Source organism: Artemia franciscana, chromosome 12 (genome assembly GCF_032884065.1).
Source record: "Artemia franciscana chromosome 12, ASM3288406v1, whole genome shotgun sequence".
NCBI classification, from domain to species: domain Eukaryota; kingdom Metazoa; phylum Arthropoda; class Branchiopoda; order Anostraca; family Artemiidae; genus Artemia; species Artemia franciscana.
Window position 1 is genome coordinate 18,013,410 of NC_088874.1, and position 22,540 is coordinate 18,035,949.

The 22,540-nt window shown below is 34.1% G+C and overlaps 3 protein-coding genes across 3 annotated transcripts in view; 1 reads left to right on the forward strand and 2 right to left on the reverse strand.

Annotated features, from left to right (window-relative positions):
- LOC136033787 (branched-chain alpha-ketoacid dehydrogenase kinase-like) overlaps positions 1–14,380 on the reverse strand; it is a 39,758-nt gene extending 25,378 nt beyond the window's left edge. The window contains exons 1-2 of the mRNA XM_065714689.1: positions 14,188–14,380; positions 6,277–7,113 (exon numbers count right to left, since the gene is read on the reverse strand). Of these exons, the coding sequence (XP_065570761.1) occupies positions 6,277–7,096 (820 nt within the window). The 5' untranslated portion in view covers positions 7,097–7,113; positions 14,188–14,380. The remainder of the gene's footprint in view (positions 1–6,276; positions 7,114–14,187) is intronic.
- A 2,565-nt stretch (positions 14,381–16,945) lies between these two features.
- LOC136033455 (uncharacterized) lies at positions 16,946–17,731 on the forward strand. Its single transcript, XM_065714205.1, has one exon. The coding sequence runs from the start codon at positions 16,946–16,948 to the stop codon at positions 17,729–17,731; it is 786 nt and encodes a 261-aa protein (XP_065570277.1).
- Positions 17,732–17,816: 85 nt separating this feature from the next.
- On the reverse strand, positions 17,817–22,123 carry LOC136033788 (uncharacterized). The gene is made up of 4 exons (XM_065714690.1): positions 21,810–22,123; positions 20,076–20,252; positions 19,438–19,539; positions 17,817–18,261 (listed from the first exon to the last, which is right to left on the reverse strand). The coding sequence occupies exons 1-4, from the start codon at positions 21,961–21,963 to the stop codon at positions 17,906–17,908; spliced, it is 789 nt and encodes a 262-aa protein (XP_065570762.1). The 5' UTR covers positions 21,964–22,123; the 3' UTR covers positions 17,817–17,905.
- Between the last annotated feature and the right edge of the window lie 417 nt (positions 22,124–22,540).

The following is a 22,540-nucleotide window of genomic DNA, read 5'->3' on the forward strand; positions in this document are numbered from 1 at the left end:
TCCCAAGTTGAGATTGGTTTCACTGTGGAAGTATGTTTGACAATTTCCAAGTCCTAGCTATAATTGTTCCCTGACTACTATGCATGTGTACAGAGTCGCGAATGGACTTATGCTGCTTGAATGAAGGTAAGGATTTTATCCCAGGTCAACAAGATTATGACTTTTAAAGAGAAATTCAAGACATAAAGACCAGCATCTTAAAGAATCGTACAAGTTCAGCTAATACTCCTTTATTCTTGAACAGACAGACTCTGACTGCGTTAAGGGAGAATTCAAGACTATAAGTGCTCTTGCCCATTACAGGAACATCGACTCTAAAAAAATTAGTAGATAAAATTCAACATTCATATGTGATCACATTAATCTTTAAGCGCCATCTAAGTTCGAAGAAATCAAACGATTCAAGGGTCAGCATTTCAAAGGGATAGATCATACTTCAATGAAAGATTGATTGGGCAATACAAATCAAAAGTCCGTAAAGATTAATCTAGTAGCTGAGTTAACAGCTCATAAACTGTTAAATATCCGCTAATATAATTCAAATATAAACGACAGCGCTTACGACTGTGGTTAGTTTTAAATAAATGGGATGATGATTGACTGTCCAACTTCACATCTCACTCAGACATCTCACGAACATCACGAAAACATAGTAAATATAAATGGCATAGAAGATCTTGTGAAACAAGGACTGATTAGCATTGATGAACTTGCCTACCATCAAGGTTATGATTTCTCTAATAGATGGTGCTATTTAGACTATATTCTGACAGAAGTCAAGCCGGTGCACAAAAGAACGATCATGCGTGAGATTTCTCAAAAGTTTGGAAAGTCCTGTTCTATGGACTGTTTCAAGCAAGTAACATAAAATTTGATACAGTAAATTTAAATTCCGTCAGAGATGAAGATATGAATAGTTTAATGGTCAGATACTTGCATATATCTCATATGCTATAGTGATTGTCTAATCCCTTTCTTTAGTACAATAATTGCAATCCCGAAAAATTAGATTCACGCGGGAAGCCTCAAATTGAAAGCCCACGAACGAGAAAGCTTTTTGTCGAGATTATTAGACTAATGCATCTTTGATGTCATATTTGAAGAATGTGTCCCCGATTACCTACATTCTTGTTGTTCAATATGAAATCAGCAATGCAGCTTGTAAGAATTCAGCATCCTGTGTGAGGTGTAGTTTACCATTGAGAAGTGCCGTATTACTTATGTTCCACTATTTAGGATTCTTATCCGAATTTGTAGTACAGACTTCTCACAAATGGTCCAAATTTGCCACAAAAGCTAGCTAATGGTTATGGAAAGTTATGTCCATGTAAAAGATTTCATTTGGGGAAAATCATCATACGTCTGGTGCCTGTGGTTTATGCGACTTGGTTTCAGGTAAATCTGCACTTCAATTATCACGTACACATCTCGCAAATAGAAAAAAACAGAAAAACTTCAGTTGAAGGAAAAATAGATATTATTATTTTTTGCACAAGTAAAGAATATAAATACCCGAAATTTTTATTGCTTTAAGTGAAGATTTAGCTGTGATTCGCGTAAAGCACCCCACACGCTGGATTTTCTCTAAGATACTTAAGAAAATATATAATGTTTGCCTTTGGCTCTTAACATTTTAAAAGACATTCGAATACTTTTTAGATTCAACCCATTCAATACTGACAGAGACCTGGGTAAGATAGATCAACCTTCAAGAACAACTTGTCAATTTTGATACGTATTACGGCCCAAACAGATTATCTTGTCTTGACCTTTCCATTACAGGTCACCCTGACTCCTTTAAGGTAGAACTCATGCTTTCAAAAGTGACCACCTTTGTATTTCACCTCCAATAAAGCATAAGAAACAATCGGCAATATAATAGAGGTGACTGGGACGGTTTGAGAGACACTCTTTGTTCCAAGCAGTGGAGATTGTTTCTCCTTGAAGGTCCAAAGAAAGCTGCAAAGAAGTACCAGCAGGCCATATTTGACTCTGTCAAAAAAACATATCCCTTTAAAGCGCATTTAGCTGTCCAGTAAGGACAAACCTTGGTTCAACCCCCCAGTATAAGAAGGCTATCTGAGCAAAGCAAAAGGCACTCAAGCGATAGCTACTTTCAAAGAGCGAAGTCAAAAACATATCCCTTTAAGCGAATCTAGCTGTCCAGTAAGGACAAACCTTGGTTCAACCCCCCAGTATAAGAAGGCTATCTGAGCAAAGTAAAAGGCACACAAACGATAGCTACTTTCAAGGAGAATGATGACAGAATTGCATTCATCAACACGCGGAAAGATACAGCTCATGCGACTCGGCACTCCCTGTTTCAGTATAAGAAGAAATTCACCACCAAGCTTCAACATGCTTCATCAAAAAGCTGGTGAAGAACTGTCAAGGAGGCTTTACCATCATCCAAGGTGACTTCAATTCCTTCTCTACAGATTAACTGAACTGTGAATTCACACGCAAAGGCTGAAACTCTTGCTAAGACTTTTACCGAATTCTCGTATCTTGACGACGTCGGTAGAGAAGTGCCAAATTTCTTGGACCGAATCAATACTACCCTGGATCGTGTGAATTTTTCTACTTTTAATCCTTCGCATTTTGCAGCATCTTTATTTGACCAAAGCCACAGGTACTGACAACATACCAAATATCGTCCTCAAATCCTGCAGTAATGAACTAGCTGGACCTTTATCATTGCTTCTCTAGATATACTTTTGCTCGAAACCTTCCTGAAATTATGGATGTCTGGCAATGTTATACCTAGCCTACAACCAGGTGGTGATCCAACGAGTTTGGAATCTTACAGGCCGCTAGTCTCCTCTCCTGCATTGGTAAAGTCTATGAGAGCGTCTCCAAAAAAAAACAAAAAAAAACATTTCAACAGTTCCTAGAATCAAACGATCTTCTAAGCGATCGCTAATATGAATTCCGCCAGTAACACTCGACATTAGACTGCCTAGTGGCCCAGAACCAGGAGTGGTGGAGCAAACTTCGGTCAATGTGCTAGGACATTCGACTATTGTCATTCAACAATGCCAGAGCTTTTGACAGAATATGGCACCATGGCCTGCAGAAGAAAATCCGTGCGTACAGTGTTTGTGGTTGTCTGTTAAAAGTAATTGAGAGCCTTCTCTCTGATCGTTTACAACGATTTGTCCTCGACGGGTTTATGTCTCACGAATATGCAGTGAAAGCAAGGTTTCACCAGTGCAGTTTCTTGGGGCCTACTTTTTTCCTCATCAACATAAACAACATGGGAGACAGCCTCTTAAGCACTTAGTATCACTTTGCCAATGACACCGCAACACAATCAGCTGTCCCAAAGCACGAAGACCCACCACAAGCCTCCCTTTCCATACAGAGGAATCTTATTAAAATTGAAAAGTAGTCTGATGCATGGAAAATCAACTTCAATGTATTGAAAACAAAGAAGCGTCTAATTACCTGATCAAAGGTGCCAAATGAACACCCTAGTTTCATTTCAAAAATGAAACTGTAGAGAGTCAACGAGTTTTGTCTATGGGGGATTCATTCTTCACCAATCTCTCTTGGAATAAACGCCTTGATAGGGCGAGAGCCTCATGCGCAAGAAAGCTAGGAGTTACTTTTCGCTGCAAAAACCTTCTTCCATACAGCTCGATTATCCCACTCTACAGTTCCTGTATCAGACCCACAGCTGAATATGGATACCCGCTATATGTTGGTGCTCCGAAAACGCTGTCGGTAATGCTCTAGAATAGGTCAAAAAGGACGGGCTGCACCTCAACACATGATGCTCCAGCCTCTAAATGAATGGTTTAATGTAGCGTTGATGACCTTTTTCTACAAGTAAATGAATTCACCTCCCTCAGAAGAGCTCTCGCATTGTACCCCCTTTGTCCAGCCATCAAGGCAGATAAGTAGGCACACAGCTTGGTCCAATTATCGAAAGGACATGCCAAGAGCCAAGTACTTGAGGAACAACTTCATCCAGTGTTGCACTTCTATCTAAAACGATCTTCCTGGGATTATTATTCCTGCAAATTCCTCTATTGACTCCTTCAAAAGAAGGTTCAACAGACATTGAAAACCTCGAGGCTTCGGAATAAGGTAAATGAACAGCAATATGTCAGATACCTTTATGCACCTGGCGCCATGAATATAGGAATAAAAAAAAAAAATATTTGTCTGTGAAATTTCAGAAAATTGCACAAACAAAGAGTAAACATATTAACTCCAATGCATTCATTAAGGAAAGAAATAAAATAATATCCTAATGATAATCTGTCACTAGAGAGGTGCTGCAAATATCTGAATTCCAATTAAGTTATGCTAGGTCCAGCGCAAAGTATGTCTAATTGTTTTATTATTCCTGTCAAGGACCATATAAGAAATAAGAACAAGATATTTTGCAAATACTTTGTTCAGTTATATTCTAAAAGCTATTGAGTTTCAACGACAAAATTAATCTGGAAACGCGGCCGTTTTTTTTTTCACCAAAAGCTCAAAGGCTCCCCCTTTCCCTTCTCTATTCAAGGACATAGAACAGGCTACAGAAGAACAGTATCATCAACAGTCAATAGATATGCTGTAATATCGTTTTTCTAGAAATGAATTGAGAATGTACAAATGACTCAATTTAAATCCTAACCTTCTACCCACACTTAGGTCTACTTGATTTTAATGTTATTTAATATCTATTTGAAAATTTAAATCTTCAAGAGATAATAGAAGAGAATCAATACGTTCTAAAACTCCTAGAATCCAAATACAACACAAGATCAATAGATTTTTCACGAAAGCAATCATTGGGATTTTGTGTTTTACTGAAATGCTACCATACTGAATTGCTTATTTGTTATAAATTATAAGTCAAACATCCAATCTTTTGACAATTCTAGTAAAAGTGGTGATCCTGGAATTTGATCAAATAAAATTGTAGAAGGTCACCCATGGTAAAGTGGCACAGAAAGGGGGAGGGGATGGCTGTCCTCAAATCTTTTTGGCCCTTAACATGAAGTTAGAACTTTCAATTTTTGATCAAGTAAGCCCTCAGTCAAGTTTCAACGATCATCTGCTCTATTCAAAGAAGCCAGAAAAAAGCACACGGATGACAAATCGCTTTGCTCGTTCAATGCTGATGCATTGCTCTAAAAGTAACTATGAACCTGAGCGGCCAAGAGTATCTGTACCAAAGGATTATCTAGTTTCGCCAATGAAGAAAATCAGCCTTGATGTTTTTTGCAAATATGGTAAATTCTTTGAAGATCAAAGATTGACTATTATTTTGTCTTCAATCTTATTTATGTGTCACTGTTGCCAATTACGATTTTTCTCCCAAAGTCTGAACATTATATATGAATAAGTTGTGATTATTAGGGGAAAAAATTCAGGAGAATTGGAACTAACTTGTGAGATAATGATATATTTTTTTTTAAGATTCTTTATCAGTTTTAATCCTATGATCGTTTCACTTATATCGTTTAATAAACATGAACTGATCGTTTGAATAAACGAAGCAACACAATCAGTAAATCATCATGAATAGCTTCAAGGCATGCCTCATACCCAACCCCTTTTTTAACATTGCAGGATATGCCATTTGGAGTTTGGATATCTGTATTATATGCATTTAGTCTATCCTTTGAACTAACATTTATCATTCCCATAAGTCAGATAACAGCTCAGATTGGGCTTGTCATGGAAAACGCTTTTGACAAACAAGATTGACACAAAACATACAAATTTACAATCCCCATTGCAAGTTGACAATCTAAACTGTTATAGAAAAATATTCTAAGGCATATTTCTGCTTACTCAAACTGCAAAAAAAATCAAGAGACCACCAGCTTGAATCTTAATTTTGATCACAACAGAGCACTGACCACAGATTGATTAAATCAATTTCCAGAGCAATTTTCTGGGTCTCCTCTTTTCTTTCTTATATTCTTTCACTTCAAAACGTACATCAAATAAAAGAAATGCCCAAAAAGAAGCAGATTCTGAACACATTCAATCTCAATTTAGTACAACAAAGCAGAGTGCCAGCAAAATCCCGAAAAAGAGTTTTCTTTAGCTATGAGAGACTTAATAACCCTTAAAGAGAAATTCTCTCTTGCTGTTTTTTTTTTTTTTTGTAGCAAAATTGAAAAAGGAAAGTTTTGATACATAATTTCTTTGTTAGTAAAGCACATATTTTTTCGAATACAAAACATCACTGATGTTCCGCTCAATCTTGCAAAGTTTTCCTGATTAAAAAAAAGGAAAAGTTTTACTGATTAAAAAAAAACTAACCTGATAGTCTTATTTCTGGAGCTCTACCATATCGATGAAAAGCTATTCTTCTTGTGAAGTCGGCCCACTTTTCGACAACACTCTTCAACTGCAATTGTACATTGATTATTCCAACATGATTTGGTTTTTCGTCTCGAAGCGATAAATGGTGCATAGCAAGCATTCGAATTCCAAGACGTGAAGTTAGCGTTTTATCTAAAAATGCCCGAATTGCATCTTCATTGTCAACTTTTCGTCTGCATTCTTTGAATCCATTCGCCAATTCTGTTACTACGTCTTTATATGCATCCAAAAGGTTTACTAATAACTTTGAATATCGACTTTCATCTTCTCTTGTCTGTATCTTGGGGAATTCGGTCAATATATAGAAGGCTTTGATATATAACTCATGGACAGAGAGTATAGTTGGATTACAGCCAATTATGAAAGGCAGACTACGAAATTGAGTAATCGTGCGTGCAATTCGTATGGGTAATTCTTTTTGCAAATACTGTGCACTTTTCAACACATGGGCACTATCACGAGCTGAATATAATATAATGTATGTTTTTAATCTCACTGACTGCTTTGCAGCAGCCTCGTCAATAGCCTTATCATTAAAATAGCTTGCAACTGATTTTCCTTTGTCATTGAGAAAATAACTATGCACTGGGTACTGGTTTAGATCGAAAACGCCATCTCCTCCACTTTTAAATGATTTATTTCTGATGCAGACTTTGGTTGAATCACGGGGATGAAAGGTGAATTTACTGAGACCACAGCTTCCAAGGATGGTGGTACAACGATAAGCAGACATAACAAAGTTTGATGAAACGGCCATTGTTTCGTTATCTAAAACTAATAATATTCTTATTTATAAAGAAGTTATGAAAACTGAATACAAGATAAATGGTACTGCATAAAGGTTTGCCATACTCGTATGTCACATAATCATAAAATCAATAAACAAAAATTAACTTTTACATTTCAACTAGGGTCATCAATCCTGATGTTTTTTTTAATTGACAGATATAAAGGACCTTTTTTAAAGAGCCAAGCACAGGGGGACCCAAAGCTACACCTCTCCTCATAAGAAGACCAAAATTTATATAAGCTGCTGAAATTTGTATTATTTCAAGAAAATGAAATGCCTTTTTGGTGAAAAAAATGAATTCCTGATTTTCCCCCTCCCCAAGTAGCTTATTTGTCACCTCTGAGAAAAACAAATAAGATCTTCTTTAGTAGTTCTACAAGCAACTTTGCAAGAATAATTACTGGTATTATTTTCTGTTCAGGTAGTCAAAAAGTACATTATGCTTGCAATAACTGCCATAAAAATAAAAGCTTCTACATGCAGCAGGACCCTTAACATACAGGTAAAGATATTATTTGACCATCAACATACTTACCAATTAATAATATAGTTCAATTTAGAAAAGGAGCTTTTCCTTTTTAGTAATTTTTCAAATAATTACCTCCCAAAAAAATAATTTACAATAGGCTTAGAATAGACCAAGTACAGAGTACAAAAGAACTAAACCATAACCATTCATATATATAAGAAATTGCCTGTTTCTATCATTTTCTTTCATTGATATAAGTTTGTATTACTATGAAACATTAGTAAAATTCGTGAAAACTGTTAAAGTCTACAAGTCTAGAAGCAGCCAAATGTGGAAAAACACTTACGACATCCATTAACAAAAAATAAAAAAGCAATATAATACTAAAAAATTTCAATCTCTATTGTTACATTAAAAAAAAGGTCTTATGTCCTGTATTTGTATGATTATGTGTTTATTTAAACTTATTGGATTGCTATTTATTTGCAAGACAATGTTTGAACAGTAATGTTGTTACTGTGAATGATTAGCTCACCAGGTAATATAAAACCTAAAGAATATTAACAGTATGACCTTACGTTTCTTTTGTAACAAGACATCTCATAGTTTTATGTTTCAGTCTTTATCAACTTTATTGTTGTTTCTGTAAGTTCATGTCTGCCATCAAGAAATATGGCTAGCCTATCAAAGCAAAAACTTTGTGGATATACAAGTTTAACATTTTAAATTTCACAGAGCTTGCAGGATCAATGACATTTGTAAGCTATTCACTCTACTTTTTGGGGTGGAATAAGTTGCAACACGAATATTTTTAATCTAAAATCTTCAGGACACTCTAAAACTCTCCATACAACTGAGATCAGAAAATGTCACATTGTATTGCACTTTGAATGGGTTTTAAGGGGCCTTTACTATGTATTCGGACCTACTTAGAGCAGATATCGGTTTTAAAATTGCTTTAGACTTCAGTTAATTCCCTTCCGCAATCCCCCTTTGAGAAAAAACACATAATAGCCAAATTTCAGGGGAAAAAACCCAAGACACCCCAAGTGGTAGGGTACATATTGGAATTAGAAGGAATTTCATTCCCTTCATTTATCTTAAAGAAAACTTGATAATAAGCATATCAAGCAATTGAGGGTGTGTGCAAAAATTTTTCAGGCCTGACAAAGGATATTGACATTGCCAGTTTGCTGACAGAAAGCACTTGTTGAATGAGAAGGAGCATTTTACCCTTTTCTCGTCTTATAAAAGCTGAGCAGCATCAGCTCTCTGTCTTTACCCTGCTCATCTTTCAACAAAGCGCCTTAGTTGAACACTGACAAAGCTTCGTAAAAACGCCTGGTGTATTTCGCAAGCATGATCCCGGCCGGCTAACCAATGTATTATAAGAACTAAGGAAGGCATGCAAGGATAGAAAGTCAACTGCTGCATCAGCAAAGCACAAGCACTGCTTTACTTTTAGAAAACTGAAATCCTCTGCACTAGAATTGCTTTCAACTCGGTAGAAAATTCAGTTGGTGTTTTCTTTCAAGCAATGGACCAGTAAAATCACTGTATATAAATTATACAGCATAATCACGACTCAATAATATTTGGCCACTACAGTCTTGTTGCGTATGAATCTCCACCCATTTCCTCTTCCATTAAGAATTCAGTGTATATCTCTCAGTCAGCAAATGATTATGAGAATTTGTAATATTTGTGATCAAAGAGCAGAAAAGAAATTGGGTTTAGCTGGTGATTTGGTTTGCTACTGTTGCATCTCACAGATATGACTTAACTGAGTGGCCAATACAGGATACATAAAAGGAAGGAGGAGAGGGAGTGGATTAAATTTTAGTGTGAATGAATTTTAGAGTGAATGATGCTAAAAAAATTTATCTGCAGTTAGTTCAACAAATCTGTATTATTACTGACAACAAAAACTTACATCATAGTTGCAATAGGAACAACTATTTCACAATAGGAAAGTGTTATCACCAGTAGCAAGACGAATTTTAATTCCCTTCTCTTCCAGCAGTTGCACAACCAGCAAGATGAACCTCTGCTTGTTCACTTTGCTGATAGGAAATATGTACAGGGGTAAATCCCTTTTGTTCTTTTTAGATTGCAGTCTTTGGTCAAAGACTCACAGCTAAATTCATCAAACACAACATCAGCATTTGTGAAATTTTTCCTGAGTTGCTCTTTGATGTTTCTCATTGAAGTAACTCAAATAGCTTCTTTTCCCTGCATGGATAAGTAGCAGCAATTGTATTTATTATTATTGGTGGTGGTTTTTATTTGTTTTTAGTTTAGTTTTCTTTTTATCTTGTGCTGAGGACGCCTTGTTTGGATACAAGCAAAATATCTGCATTGTTTTAGTCTTTCCTCTCTACTGGCCGTCATCTTGTATGAGGTTTTTTTTGGGGAGTTTTATCTCTCTTTGTTGTTTATTGTCATGTCTGGCCAGTTCAGCTTAAGAACTTTCATAACTCTACTTGCCATGTTATCCTCTGCAGCAATCACTCTCCATCAATGATGTAGTGACAAGATAAGTTTGGAGCCACAAAGAGGAAACTGGGGCATTCTTTATAGATGGAGTATTCAACATATGCCCTGTTTGGGCTTCTAATAACTTCAAACGCTAATATAAAACATAGGTATTTATAACATGTATGTTTTTTGGTGACAATTCAATGCTAAAAAGAAAATATGTTTTTGGACTCTTGGGCTAACTAAGAAGTTTTGGCTATGTGAATTTGAGGTTGTAAGGTTCTTCATACCTAATATTGTGTATTTCAATAGGTACGATAATGCATAAAATGATATTACAAAACATTTTTAAAGAAAAGCAAATTTTTGGGCTATTTTCTATGAAACCTGGCTTGTATGTTTTTTTGTTTTTTTTTTCCTTTGGCAAAACTGAAGTGTCAAGCAATATTGAAACTGACATTCATTCTTATCATGTTAGAACACATAGTAAAATACTTTTAAAAATCCATCCAATGCCAAACTATTTAACTTTTATTTTTGGACTAAAATTCAGAAATTTAAGTAAAATTTCTCAGTTTCAGACATAGCAGAGTTTTAGTAAGCTATTCTCCAGATTTTTCTGAATGCTTCAGTGTAAAAATCATTTGCGGTAAAATTTGTTCCTTTTTGGACCATTTTTCTTAATCTGTAGGGAGCTGTATTGCCATGCAAACACAAAATAGTCCATGGTCTTAGCAAAATTCCAGATAATATTTTAACATTTTACCAAATAAACATACATTCTTTAATGGTATAAATAAATAAAAAGTCAAAGTTCCTGAAGAACATTATTCTAAATCTGCCTTCAACACCTAGAGGACAAGGCACAAATGAAAATTTCCTTTTTGATTCTACTACAGATAAATCTTGGCCTATGTTAAATCTTTTAAGATGTTGGCTCAGCAATAAACATATAGTGAATGACTTCCAGTTCTTAGCATGCAAGCACAGCTCAGCTAAAACACAGTGATTCAGCTGTTTTGGTCCAAAACCAGGTCTCTGTGCAGGTGATGGAAGATTTTTCACAGTAGGTTATTGTACTTAAATGCATTTGAGAATTATGGCAAGAAGTGTCTTACCATAGTAAATACAAAACTTTTTAAATTTGTATTTTACAGCACCCCTTCTTCCAATAAGGAAAAATTAATAATAAAGTTTATTAATATATTAATTTATATTTCTAACCTTCATATAGTGTTATGACTGGAACCTACATGCAACATTCATGATTTGAATTTATGCTTTCAATTTGCATACAACATTCATTGGTGATTTAAATATAAATCTAATACAATATATGTTTTCAAATTGCAATGAACAACTATACTAAATAGTCAACAGCCCAGTAATCCTTTGAACAACTCAATAGCCCTTTAGTCCTTTAAACCAAACATTTGCATCTGATAGAAGGGGGGATGTTGGATGTGATAAGGGCAAAATACCAAGTTTTAGATTATCAAATCATTGTTTATAGCTTGTAGTCCAGCAATATAAAATAATTTAGTGGAATCAACCACCATTTGGAAAATATGTAGTTTGTACCCTCAAAAACTGTTACACATGATTTTGGAGAGTTCTCAACTCTTTTCAGACAAAATTTACTCCTGTCATTTGACTTATTTGTTTCAATTTCAATTTAGTATTGTTTGTCAGCATGCACAGACCTGTCAAATAGGCAAATTCCTAAGGCTTAGAAATCTGAATATGGTAGCTTGGCAACATGCTACTTTCCCAGGAATGCTTTGAGTTTCATTTTCCTAGCCTAACATCTTTCCAAGATAGGCAATAGCCAAAGTGGTAAAATAATAGCAAACAGTATTACTGGCTTTAGTATAAAGTGAATATACCACTCAATGCCTTTTTTTATGCTCTTTACAAATGTAATAATTGCTTCTACCAGAAATTCAGATTTATGCACTTTTTGGCCTCTTAAAAATGACCTAAATATGGGGTATAAAAAGGATAAGAAATGTGTCTTGAACCTTAAATACCTTATAACATTGATCTCAAACTTATTGTTTCATTATAAATAATTTTTTTTTTAATGTTATATAGCCCCCAAGCACTGATTTTCCAATATTAATTTGGATAAATTAATTTGTTCAATGTTATGATGTTTTCTTCTTCCTTTTTGACATCAAATTTTAAATAAAAGCATGCATTTTTGGTTAAAAATATGAAAGTCAGCTATTATGAATGCCAGTTATACTGTTTGCTATAAATTTAACTATATTAAATACAGCAATGGTTAGTTTACATATTTAATATAGGCTATGCTATGCTTTACCCCCACCCCCTGATGTGCAAATATATAGCCCAAATTTGCTTCTAAACTATTACAGATTTGCAATTTCAAATATCTTATTATTTTGTAAAAAAAAAACAACCAAAAACGCATGCTTTAATTGAAATTTTGGCCACAGGGAAGAAGAAAATGCCATAACATTGATAAAATTTATTTATCCAATTTAATTGTGGAAAATCAGTGCTTGTGGATAAAATAACATTAAAAAAAAAAAATTTATAATGAAAATGGTAAGTTTGAGTCAGATGTTATAAGGTTTGAGACCAATGTTTTAAGCCTTTTTTATACCCCATATTCAGATAATTTTTAAGAGGTCAAAAAATGCTTAAATCTGAAATTCTAGTAGAAGCAATGGTAAAATTCTAGTTAATTGACTTCTTGCTTTCTCAGAAAGGGTTTAGGTTAGGAAAATGAAACTTTCAGGGATGGGTCTAGGCCTACATACTAAAGTATTCCCGGGAAGGTATTTTAAAGCACCCACCTCCACTCCTTCTCCCTCTAGAGGGCCCTGAAATTTGCCTACATGACAGGTTTTACATGAAATAGGTCTATATAACCTATTGAAATTTTGACAAAACAATGTTTTACCCTAATTTTCAGTTACTAGTTGCTCTTTCTCTGCCCTTAGTTCTGAAAATGCAATTCCTGTTATTTGAGTAGGCTAGAATTTTGAGCCATATCAATGTTTTTTTTTTGGAAATTTAGGAATTGTATTTGCATATCTGTAAAACCTTGTAGAATTGAATTGAGCAAAATTAAGAAGCTGAAAACACTTTGAAGATTTATTTTGCAAGGTTTCACTTTTATAGCACACATATTTTTAAAGATCATCAAAGGTCAGGGCCCTCTAGAGTGAGAAGGAGTGGAGGTAGTTTCTTCAAAATACCTTCCCAGGATATACTTCATTCAGTAGATTCATACCTGAAAGTTTCATTTTCCTAACCTAAACCCTTTCTGAGATAGCAAGAAGTCAATTAACTAGAATTTTACCCCTTCCTGGGGCATACTTTAGTCTGTAGATTCATCCCTGAAAGTTTCATTTTCCTAACCTAAACCTTTTCTGAGATAGCAAGAAGTCACTTATCTAGAATTTTGCCCTGTTTGGAACAATTCTAGTTAATTGACTTCTTGCTATCCCAGAAAAGGTTTAGGTTAGGAAAATGAAAGTTCCAGGGATGAATCTACAGACTAAAATATGTCCTGGGAAGGTATTTTGAAGTGCCTACCTCCACTCCTTAACCCTCTAGAGGGCTCTGACCTTTAAAAATATGTGTGTTATAAAAGTGAAACCATGCAAAATAGATCTTCTGCTTAATTGAAGTACAACAAACTTATTTTCAGCTTCATAACTTTGCTCAATCCCATTTTATAAGGTTTTAAAGATATGCAAATACATTTCCTAAATTTTGAAAAAAAACAAAAAACATTGATATGGCTCAAAATCCTACTCAAATAACAGGAATTGCATTTTCAGAACTAAAGGCAGAGAAAAAGCAACTAGAAACTGAAAAATTAAGGTAAAATGTTAATTTGTCAAAATTTCAATAGGCATAAACCTGTCATGTAGGCAAATTTCAGAGCCCTCTAGAGGGAGAAGAGGTGGAGGTGGTACTTTAAAATACCTTCCCGGGACATACTTTAGCCTGTAGACCCATCCCTGAAAGTTCCATTTTCCTAACCTAAACCTTTTCTGAGATAGCAAGAAGTCAATTAACTAGAATTTTACCGCCCTGTTTTATTTTAAACTTGCTTGCTAAATTAACTTACTTGTTACTTTAACTAGCCTACTGCTGAATCCCAGGATTGAACATATCTGTTGTCTTCTGTTTCTTGTTATTAGTTATTCCAAGGGCAATTTGGACAAATTTGGTTCTCTTTCTTCTTAAAATCCCTCCAATCCAAATTACATCCCCAGTGTTCTTTTACTTGTCCGATAACTTATCTGACAAACCCGAGCCTCTTACGAGACGCAAATGACGTCAGAAGTTTCTCGGATTACCCACTCGAACCCTGAGGATTACTTGTCGTGGGCTTGTACTTTCTAACCCCGAAAAAAAAGATTATTGAGGACAAGTGACTTCAATGTTACATATTTTTTTAAATAGATAACATGTGAAATCGTTAAGTAGTAGTAGACAGGTTTAATAGCAAAAATTTGACAGCTGTCGCTGATTTGTGTTTTTTTGCAACATATACAGAATCAAGCTACACTTGTAAATATAAATAAAACTATAAATAAAGCGGATGCACATTGGCATCACTTAACTTAGTTAAGTAGTCTAAGTTAAGTGATTTTACTTAGGTCTCTTCACATTGAAATCTTGCCGTTCACATTGAAAAATGAAAAATGACTAATAGGACTAGGCAAAAATTTTGAATTGCTGGATCATGGAATTGAGGATGGATAACACTTATATGGTCAATGATAATGAATGTAGCTCTGATGAAGATTTGCTGCTAATTCTTCACTTAAGGCAGCAAAAGAAGAAAATTAAAGGGTATTTCAAAGTTATAGATGCTGTTTTAACGGAATAACCCACTAATGATTTGGTCTAACTGAATTTCATATAGGGCCTATGGCCTCGTGAAGGCAATATATATATATATATATATATATATATATATATATATATATATATATATATATATATATATATATATATATATATAGATATATATATATATATCTTGAAAAGAGAAATCACCAATGCAACAGCAAAAACACATAAAAAAAAGGGACAGAAGGAGAAAAGGAAGACTGTTTTCCTAAATTAGTGATTAATATAGACCAGCACTTGAATGAGGCCTTAACCCTACTCATCCATTCAATCACATAGGTCAAACAGCATAGCCAAACACAATCAACCATAAAGAATAATCCATGGACAGGCAGTCATGTCGTCAATAAGTATAAGTTGTCATTTACCAAACAATAGAAAAAATAATAAAGACAAATAATTCAGAGGCAACAACCCAACACAAGGGCTAATTTACCATATTACCAAAAACATGGTAAAATTTTAGTTTAGTGACTTCTTGCTATCTCGGAAAGGGGCTAGGTATCCCAGGGAGGTATTTTAAAGTACCTACTTCCAATCCCTCTCACTCAAGAGGACCCTGAAATTTGCCTACATAGCAGGTCTATACCTATCAAAATTTTTAGAAAACAACATTTTACCTTAATTTTCAGTTACCAGTTGCTTTTTCTCTGCCACTAGTTCTGAAAATGAAACTGTTATTTGAGTAAAATTCTAAGCCATATCAATGGGTTTTTTTTCAAAATTTTGGAAATGTATTTGCATATCTTTAAAACCTTATAAATTGGGATTGAACAAAGTTGTCAAGCTGAAAACAATTTTGTTGTACTTCATTCAAGCAGAAGATCTATTTTGCAAGGTTTCACTTTTATAGCACATATTTTTAAAGGTCATCAAAGGTCAGGACCCTTTTGAGGGAGAGTGAGTGGAGGTAGGCACTTCAAAATACCTTCCCAGGACATACTTTAGTCTGTAGACAAATCCCTGAAAGTTTCATTTTCCTAACTCAACCTCTTTCCGAGATAGCAAGAAGTCACTAAACTAGAATTTTACCATATATATATATATATATATATATATATATATATATAGCCTAGGCTATATATGTATATAGTCTGTATCCTAGGGAATGGAAACATGAACAAAATCCCAGGTAGAAATAGGGTGTTTAATTGGGATGCTTCAATGCCCTGGTTGGTAGAAATAGTGAGGGAAAGTAGGATTGAATTATACTTTTTGTATTAATGTTCAAAATATGGTCAGTCAGTCAGGTATCCAGGTAAATTCTAACATTGGCATATATTTTGAAGAACTTAACAATTTTTGTACACATGGTTTGTGAAAATGATTGGTAAAATGCATTGGCATAAAATTTTAATCACAGTGTCCATTTTCTATTTATGCAGTTCTAATTGTTCTAAGCCTTAACATTACTCTTTACTTTCCTTTAATTTTCAGTTATTACCAAAATAGTTTTAAAGCATTGGTTTCTTTGACAAGTACTAATTGAATTCAAATTTTTATGTTTGTGTTACAGCTAAATTGACCAGTCAAACAGACTTTTGCTTAAACTATAATATGAAAGGAATATTACTTTAATTTGTTTATAATTTATATATTTACTTTTTAGGAAGAAAAGACTATGGGTACATCCAATTCTACAAGAAAGGGAGAGGACTGTGAAAGGCCATCTGACACTGCTTAATGACTTACTTATGAGAGACGATGAAGAGAAATTTTTAAATTTTGTAAGATTAACAAAGGCAGAGTATGTTGAATTGCTTAGTTTAGTGAGGCCTTTTATAACAAAAAAAAACACCAATTTTAGAAAGGCAATCTCTCCAGAACTGAAGCTTGCTTTGACACTAAGATATCTGGGTACTGGTATGTCAATGGCAGCTCTCCATTATGAATTTCGTGTTGGTCACTCAACAGTTTCACAGATATTATCAGATACAACGATAGCAATATATGAAGTTTTAAGTCCAATGTATCTGCAAGAGCCTCAATCAGATACATTGAAAAGTCTCAGTGAAACTTTTAGGGCAAAATGTTTTTTGCCAAATTGCATTGGTGCCTTAGATGGTAAACATGTGCGAATTCAGTGCCCATACAAGTCTGGGTCTCAATTTTACAATTATAAAAATTATTTTAGCCTTATACTTTTAGCTGCATGTGATGCTAATTACAAGTTTATTTATGTAGATGTTGGAGCTTTTGGAAGTGAGAGTGATGGGGGTGTATTTGCCAGGTCAGATCTTGGGAAAGGCATAGACACTGGGAAAATAAAGCTTCCTGATTCACTTCCATTGCCTGGAACAACAGAAAATTTTCCATTTTTTTTTGTTGCTGATGAAGCCTTTCCATTGTGTAGTTATATAATGAGACCTTTTCCTGGAAATAGACTCTCAGAAGCACAAAAAATTTTCAATTACCGATTATCCACAGCTCGGCGCCTAATTGAAAATACGTTTGGTATACTTGTGCAGAGGTTCAGAATTTTCCGAACTGAAATACTAGCACAGCCTGAAAAAGTAAAAGCAATAATCATTGCTTCTGTATGTTTACACAATTTCATTATTTCAACTAGAGGAGCCCCAACTGATATTCAAGAGCTATCAATAGGAAGTGGGATTTCTCAGCTTGGCAGAGTTGGGAGCAACAATTCTTCCAGAACAAATCAAGATCTTAGAAATAGACTAATGGATTATTTCTTATCTGTAGAGGGTGCTGTTCCTTGGCAGCGAGAAAAAGCATTGAGAGGCACATTGTGACTTGATTTATAAATAAATATGCATGTAAACATATCATACACTATTTGTATATATAGATATCCTGAATATATATATATAGAGAGAAAGCATTTAATATGAAATGACTAAAGATCAAAATATAATAACAAAAAAAAAATCAAATATTGGCTTAAAGTGAAAAAGATAAAACATATTTCAACGTTTTTTGGTATGTTCTAGTATAGCATTCATGATTTTCATGCGACACTGCAGTTTCTCCTCAGCTGGTATATCCTTCATGAATGATACAAGTGACATTAGAAAATGCTGGTCTTCATCCATAGTTATAACTTTATTTTTATCCCTTTTTTGTTTTTCACTCAGGTATGAGAGAATTGCTTCATCAGTTGCAGATGAAGTACTTCCCTCTGTTTTGGTTTGGTTTCTTTTTTGAACGTTTTTATAAGTTTGGAAGTGCTCATCTGGAGCAATTGAAGTGGATGCCTGTGGAGATTCCGTTTCGATTAGCAATTCTTCTGAATTGGCTTCTTCTTGGGACACACAGCAAAATTCTGGAAAATAGAATACATTAATATTTGATGGATGAAGGTTTGTACTATAGTTTATGATTCTGTTCTGCAAAAACGAGGGACAAGTTACTGAACAGAAGAGCTCTATTTTATTTTTTTTAGATTATATAGTTAACATACAAATAGTTTTGATGCCAGTTCTTTTATATAAGGGAAGAGCATATACTTATACCATGCTAAGAAAGTAATTCAAATTGGGACTGAAGATCGATTTAACACAAACTCAACAAAAATAGCAGCAATGTTTTTAAAACAGAAGATAAAACTGTTAAGACAAAAGTAACAACTCCTAAAAACAAGAAACTAAGACAATAAGAGCTGAGAGCTCATATGGCACGTGAGAGGAGGTTGGAAGAGCCAAGAGATTCTTCCCACCAGGTTTCATCCCAACCTCTCCACTCTAAGCATTTTCCAAGATTTCAGGTTTCCCCCTCCAACTCCCCCAATGCCACCGGATCCGGTCGAGATTTAAAATAAAAGTTCTGAGACACTATATCCTGCTAAATATAAAATTTCATTAAGATCCAATCACCCGTTTGTAAGTTAAGAATACCTCATTTTTTCTAATTTTCCAAACTAACTGTCTTCCCACTCCTCGCCAGATGGTCGAATCGGGGAAGAGACTATTTCAATTTAATCTTGTCTGGTCCCTGATACGCCTGCCAAATTTTATTGTCCTAGTTTATCTGGAAGTGCCCAAACTAGCAAAACCAAGACTGACAAACTGACAGAAATTGCAATCGCTGTATGTCATTTGGTGAATACCAAGTGCCATAAAAATCTTGGGGCCAAAGCCCCCCCTTGAGTTAATTAATAATAATCATATTTCTCATAAATACTGAACATAAATTTAACATTTATGTTTATGTCAATAATTGCAAATCTCATTTTCTTTTGGACCAAAAGTAATTGTACACTTTCTGATAATTGTATAGTTGAAAGTTTTTGGGGCTAGGGACTCCTCCCATTCCAGGTCAATTTACATTGAAAATGTATCCCAAATACTAATTAGAAATTCAATACGTTTAAACACTTCATTATTTTCGATCTTGAACTTAGAATAATGCTACCAGTATTTCCAATATTAGTATTGGAATACTATTGTTTCCATAATATATCAAGTTTTAAATTTTTGTTGTATAAATAATAAGGACCAACCTGAAGGACTATGAGTAATATCAAAATCAATTTCTTCAGAGTAATCTTCTGTTATTTGCTGTTCGATTACATTGATGACAGGCAATGAAGATACACAGTTACCTAAAACAAATTATTCTTAGAAACAAGGCTGGAAATTAATATGAAGGGTTTTCTTGAAGTAAAAAATTACCATGATATATTCACATAACATCACATTATTATTCTTAATTTAATTTTTGACAATCCAGGTTAAATTTCATAGATACAAACTCTTTTGATAATCGAGTTTTACATTCATTGATATGTTATTTTTCAATGTCAACATTAGTTTTGTGTTCAGATTGCATAAGTCTTAAGCCTTTAAACAAACATTATAGTGCCAATCAACCAATTCTTATAACACAGATATTCAAATTAAAATGAAGCAATACCTTTTATAATTGTTACTTAGCATATACAAACACATATTATTTAGGACATACAAACTGTAAACTAATCTGTGATGGCTGCCATTTGATTCCTTGTTAATAAATATATATAATATATATAAATATATATATATATATATATATATATATATATATATATATATATATATATATATATATATATATATATATATATATATTTTTCAGTTTATATGTACAATTCCATACCAATAGTTTTTCTGCTCCTATCAATGATAACATCTCTTAAAAAATCCATTCTTTGAATAAACTCCTGGTTTGCTGCCTTTGTCTTCAAAGCTGCAGAACCACTTGGCAGTTTTGAAATTTTCTTCAGTCGGACATATCGCTCTCTCAGACTGACCCATTTTTTTTGAAGCTCAGTAACTGCAAAAAAGAAGTAAATGAAGTTTTGATAAATTTTATGGAAATTATTTTAGTTGAAAGAGATTTTTCATTTTTAGCTTTTTCATATCTTTTTCTTTTTTTAACTTTGTCATGTCACTTCTAAAATTGATGATTACACAGTCCCAAACAAGAAAGGGGGTCCATTCCTTTTCCATGCAAGCCCAACAAATTTTAAATTTAGCTCCCTCTCCCCACCCTCCAAATAAAAGAAGCAAATTTAATTATTCTTGCTTGAACTACAGTCCTTTAACAATAGTTTCTAAATTTTTAACAAAATCATGAAGCATTACAAAACATTTTTTTGCCATTTTTTATCTTAAATTCAGTAAAGCATCAATATCACCATTATATTATGAAAAAACTGCATCTTTTATATCTACCACTACATCTTTGCATTTCCCCATGGATTTCAAAAATTAAAAATTTCTGGCAGTTTTCTTTGAAAGACTTTTTATGTCCTTTTACTTTTTATGAAAGAATTTTATCTAATACAATTAAGGGAAAAGAAAAGAATAGTAAGTGATACTGACTGAAATGTCAAAACTTTTGCCTCCAGCAAATGAAAAAATCAAAACTACCAATTAAAGTTGCAATTTGATAATACACCGATCACTGGTACCTAAAAAAATTTATCATTAAGTAAAAATAAGCTAGTTTAAACTAGTCTATTAAAACTGAAGGAGGTGTGTAACAGGTCAAATTTTCCTAGTTTATATTCATTCAATCCTGAAACTTGTCAAAACCGTACAAAAAAATGTGGCTCCTATTGTTTTCTATTTGGGCTTCATGCCAGTAACCATTAAATATCTTTTGGAATCTAACTAAAGATTTCCCTTAATAATAATAACAATAATGATAAAAAAATATATTGCAAGGCCAAAGGAAGCCAGACAGTTGTATAGTCTACAAGGTGAACCCACCAAATAACAATGGCCTACAAGCAAAGCATCTAATAGCCAACTAGCATTTCTATTGATTAAAATCACACTACCTTCATATACTAATGCAAGAGGATCTATCCTTCCTAAGCCTGAAAAGACTTATTTCTGTTTAACTTATTTAGCCAAACCAAGGTCTATGCCTACCTGAGATTAATAGTCCTTGACTTACCATCTGATTTGATGTATGGTAGATCAAATTGTTCCTAGTTACTTATTCATTTAATCCAGAGACTTGTCGAAATTCTACAACAAAAGACAACTCCTATTGTTTTTCTATTGTAGGCTACCTGCCAGAGACCATTAAAAATCCCCTGAACAATCTACTGTACCTTACTAGGCTGTAGATTCCTTTAATAATAATAAACAATATAGCAAGTGCTAGGGAAAAGGAAGTCAGATAGTTGCATTGTCTAACATGTGAACACATCAAATAACAATAGCCTATAAGCAAAGCTTTTAATAGCCTATTAGCATTTTCATTGATTAAAGATCACACAACCTTCATAAACTGTTGCGAGAGTGTCTATCCTTCCTAAGCCTGAAAAGATTTACACTTCTATCTAACTTATTTATTCAATCCAAGGTCTAGGCCTACCTGAGATTACCATTCCTTGACTTGCCAGCTGATTTGAGAATCTCTCCCTTGCATTGATTTTGAGATGCCTATCCTTATAATTGTCATTTTTTGGATTATACAAATAGGGCCTAGAGCTAATAAAATCAATTATCAAATGTTCAACTGAAGACATTTTCAAAGCTTTTCTGAAATAAAAGTCTCACTTATAAGTAATCACTTATAAGTTGAAAAAAGTTCAACTTTGAAAAAAGCCTAAGTTAAGTGAACTAAGTGAAAGTGTAAAGTAAATTAAACGGGTTTTTCGTGCCAATGTGAACGGGACGAAAAACCAATGTGCATCCGGCATAAATATTAACTTCTAGTATACATTTTGATGAAAGCCGGGACGGAAGAATTACCCTATCGGTTTGTTCTTGCTTTAACGGGAACTAACTTATCTTGCTTTCTCGTTCTTGATGGTAGAGGTTGATCAGGTAGAATGTCACAGTGCTGAGATTTAGAAAGCAAGTACTTTCCGAAACTCATTATCAGAGTTTCGTACCGGTTTTGGGGTGACGGCAGTCCTAGCACTTCCAGAGCCTTTTCGTAGGGGATGTCACGGCGGCCCAAGATGATCGATACCGCTCGCTTCTGAACCGATTTATGCTCCTGACAAAGATACACTGTTCTCAGTGCTGAGGGCACCCAAACAGGACACGCATATTCCAGAATGGGGCGGACATACGCTATGTATGCATACTTAATACTCT

Excerpts from the sequence above, each read along its gene's own strand:
- LOC136033455 (XM_065714205.1), top strand. The coding sequence starts at position 16,946 with ATGTATCTGCAAGAGCCTCAATCAGATACATTGAAAAGTCTCAGTGAA.
- LOC136033788 (XM_065714690.1), bottom strand. The coding sequence starts at position 21,963 with ATGTCTTCAGTTGAACATTTGATAATTGATTTTATTAGCTCTAGGCCC. Across the intron at positions 20,253-21,809 it reads TCAAGGAATGGTAATCTCAG|TTACTGAGCTTCAAAAAAAA; the intron begins GTAGGCCTAGAC and ends TCTTTTTTGCAG. Across the intron at positions 19,540-20,075 it reads TAGGAGCAGAAAAACTATTG|GTAACTGTGTATCTTCATTG; the intron begins GTATGGAATTGT and ends AATTTGTTTTAG.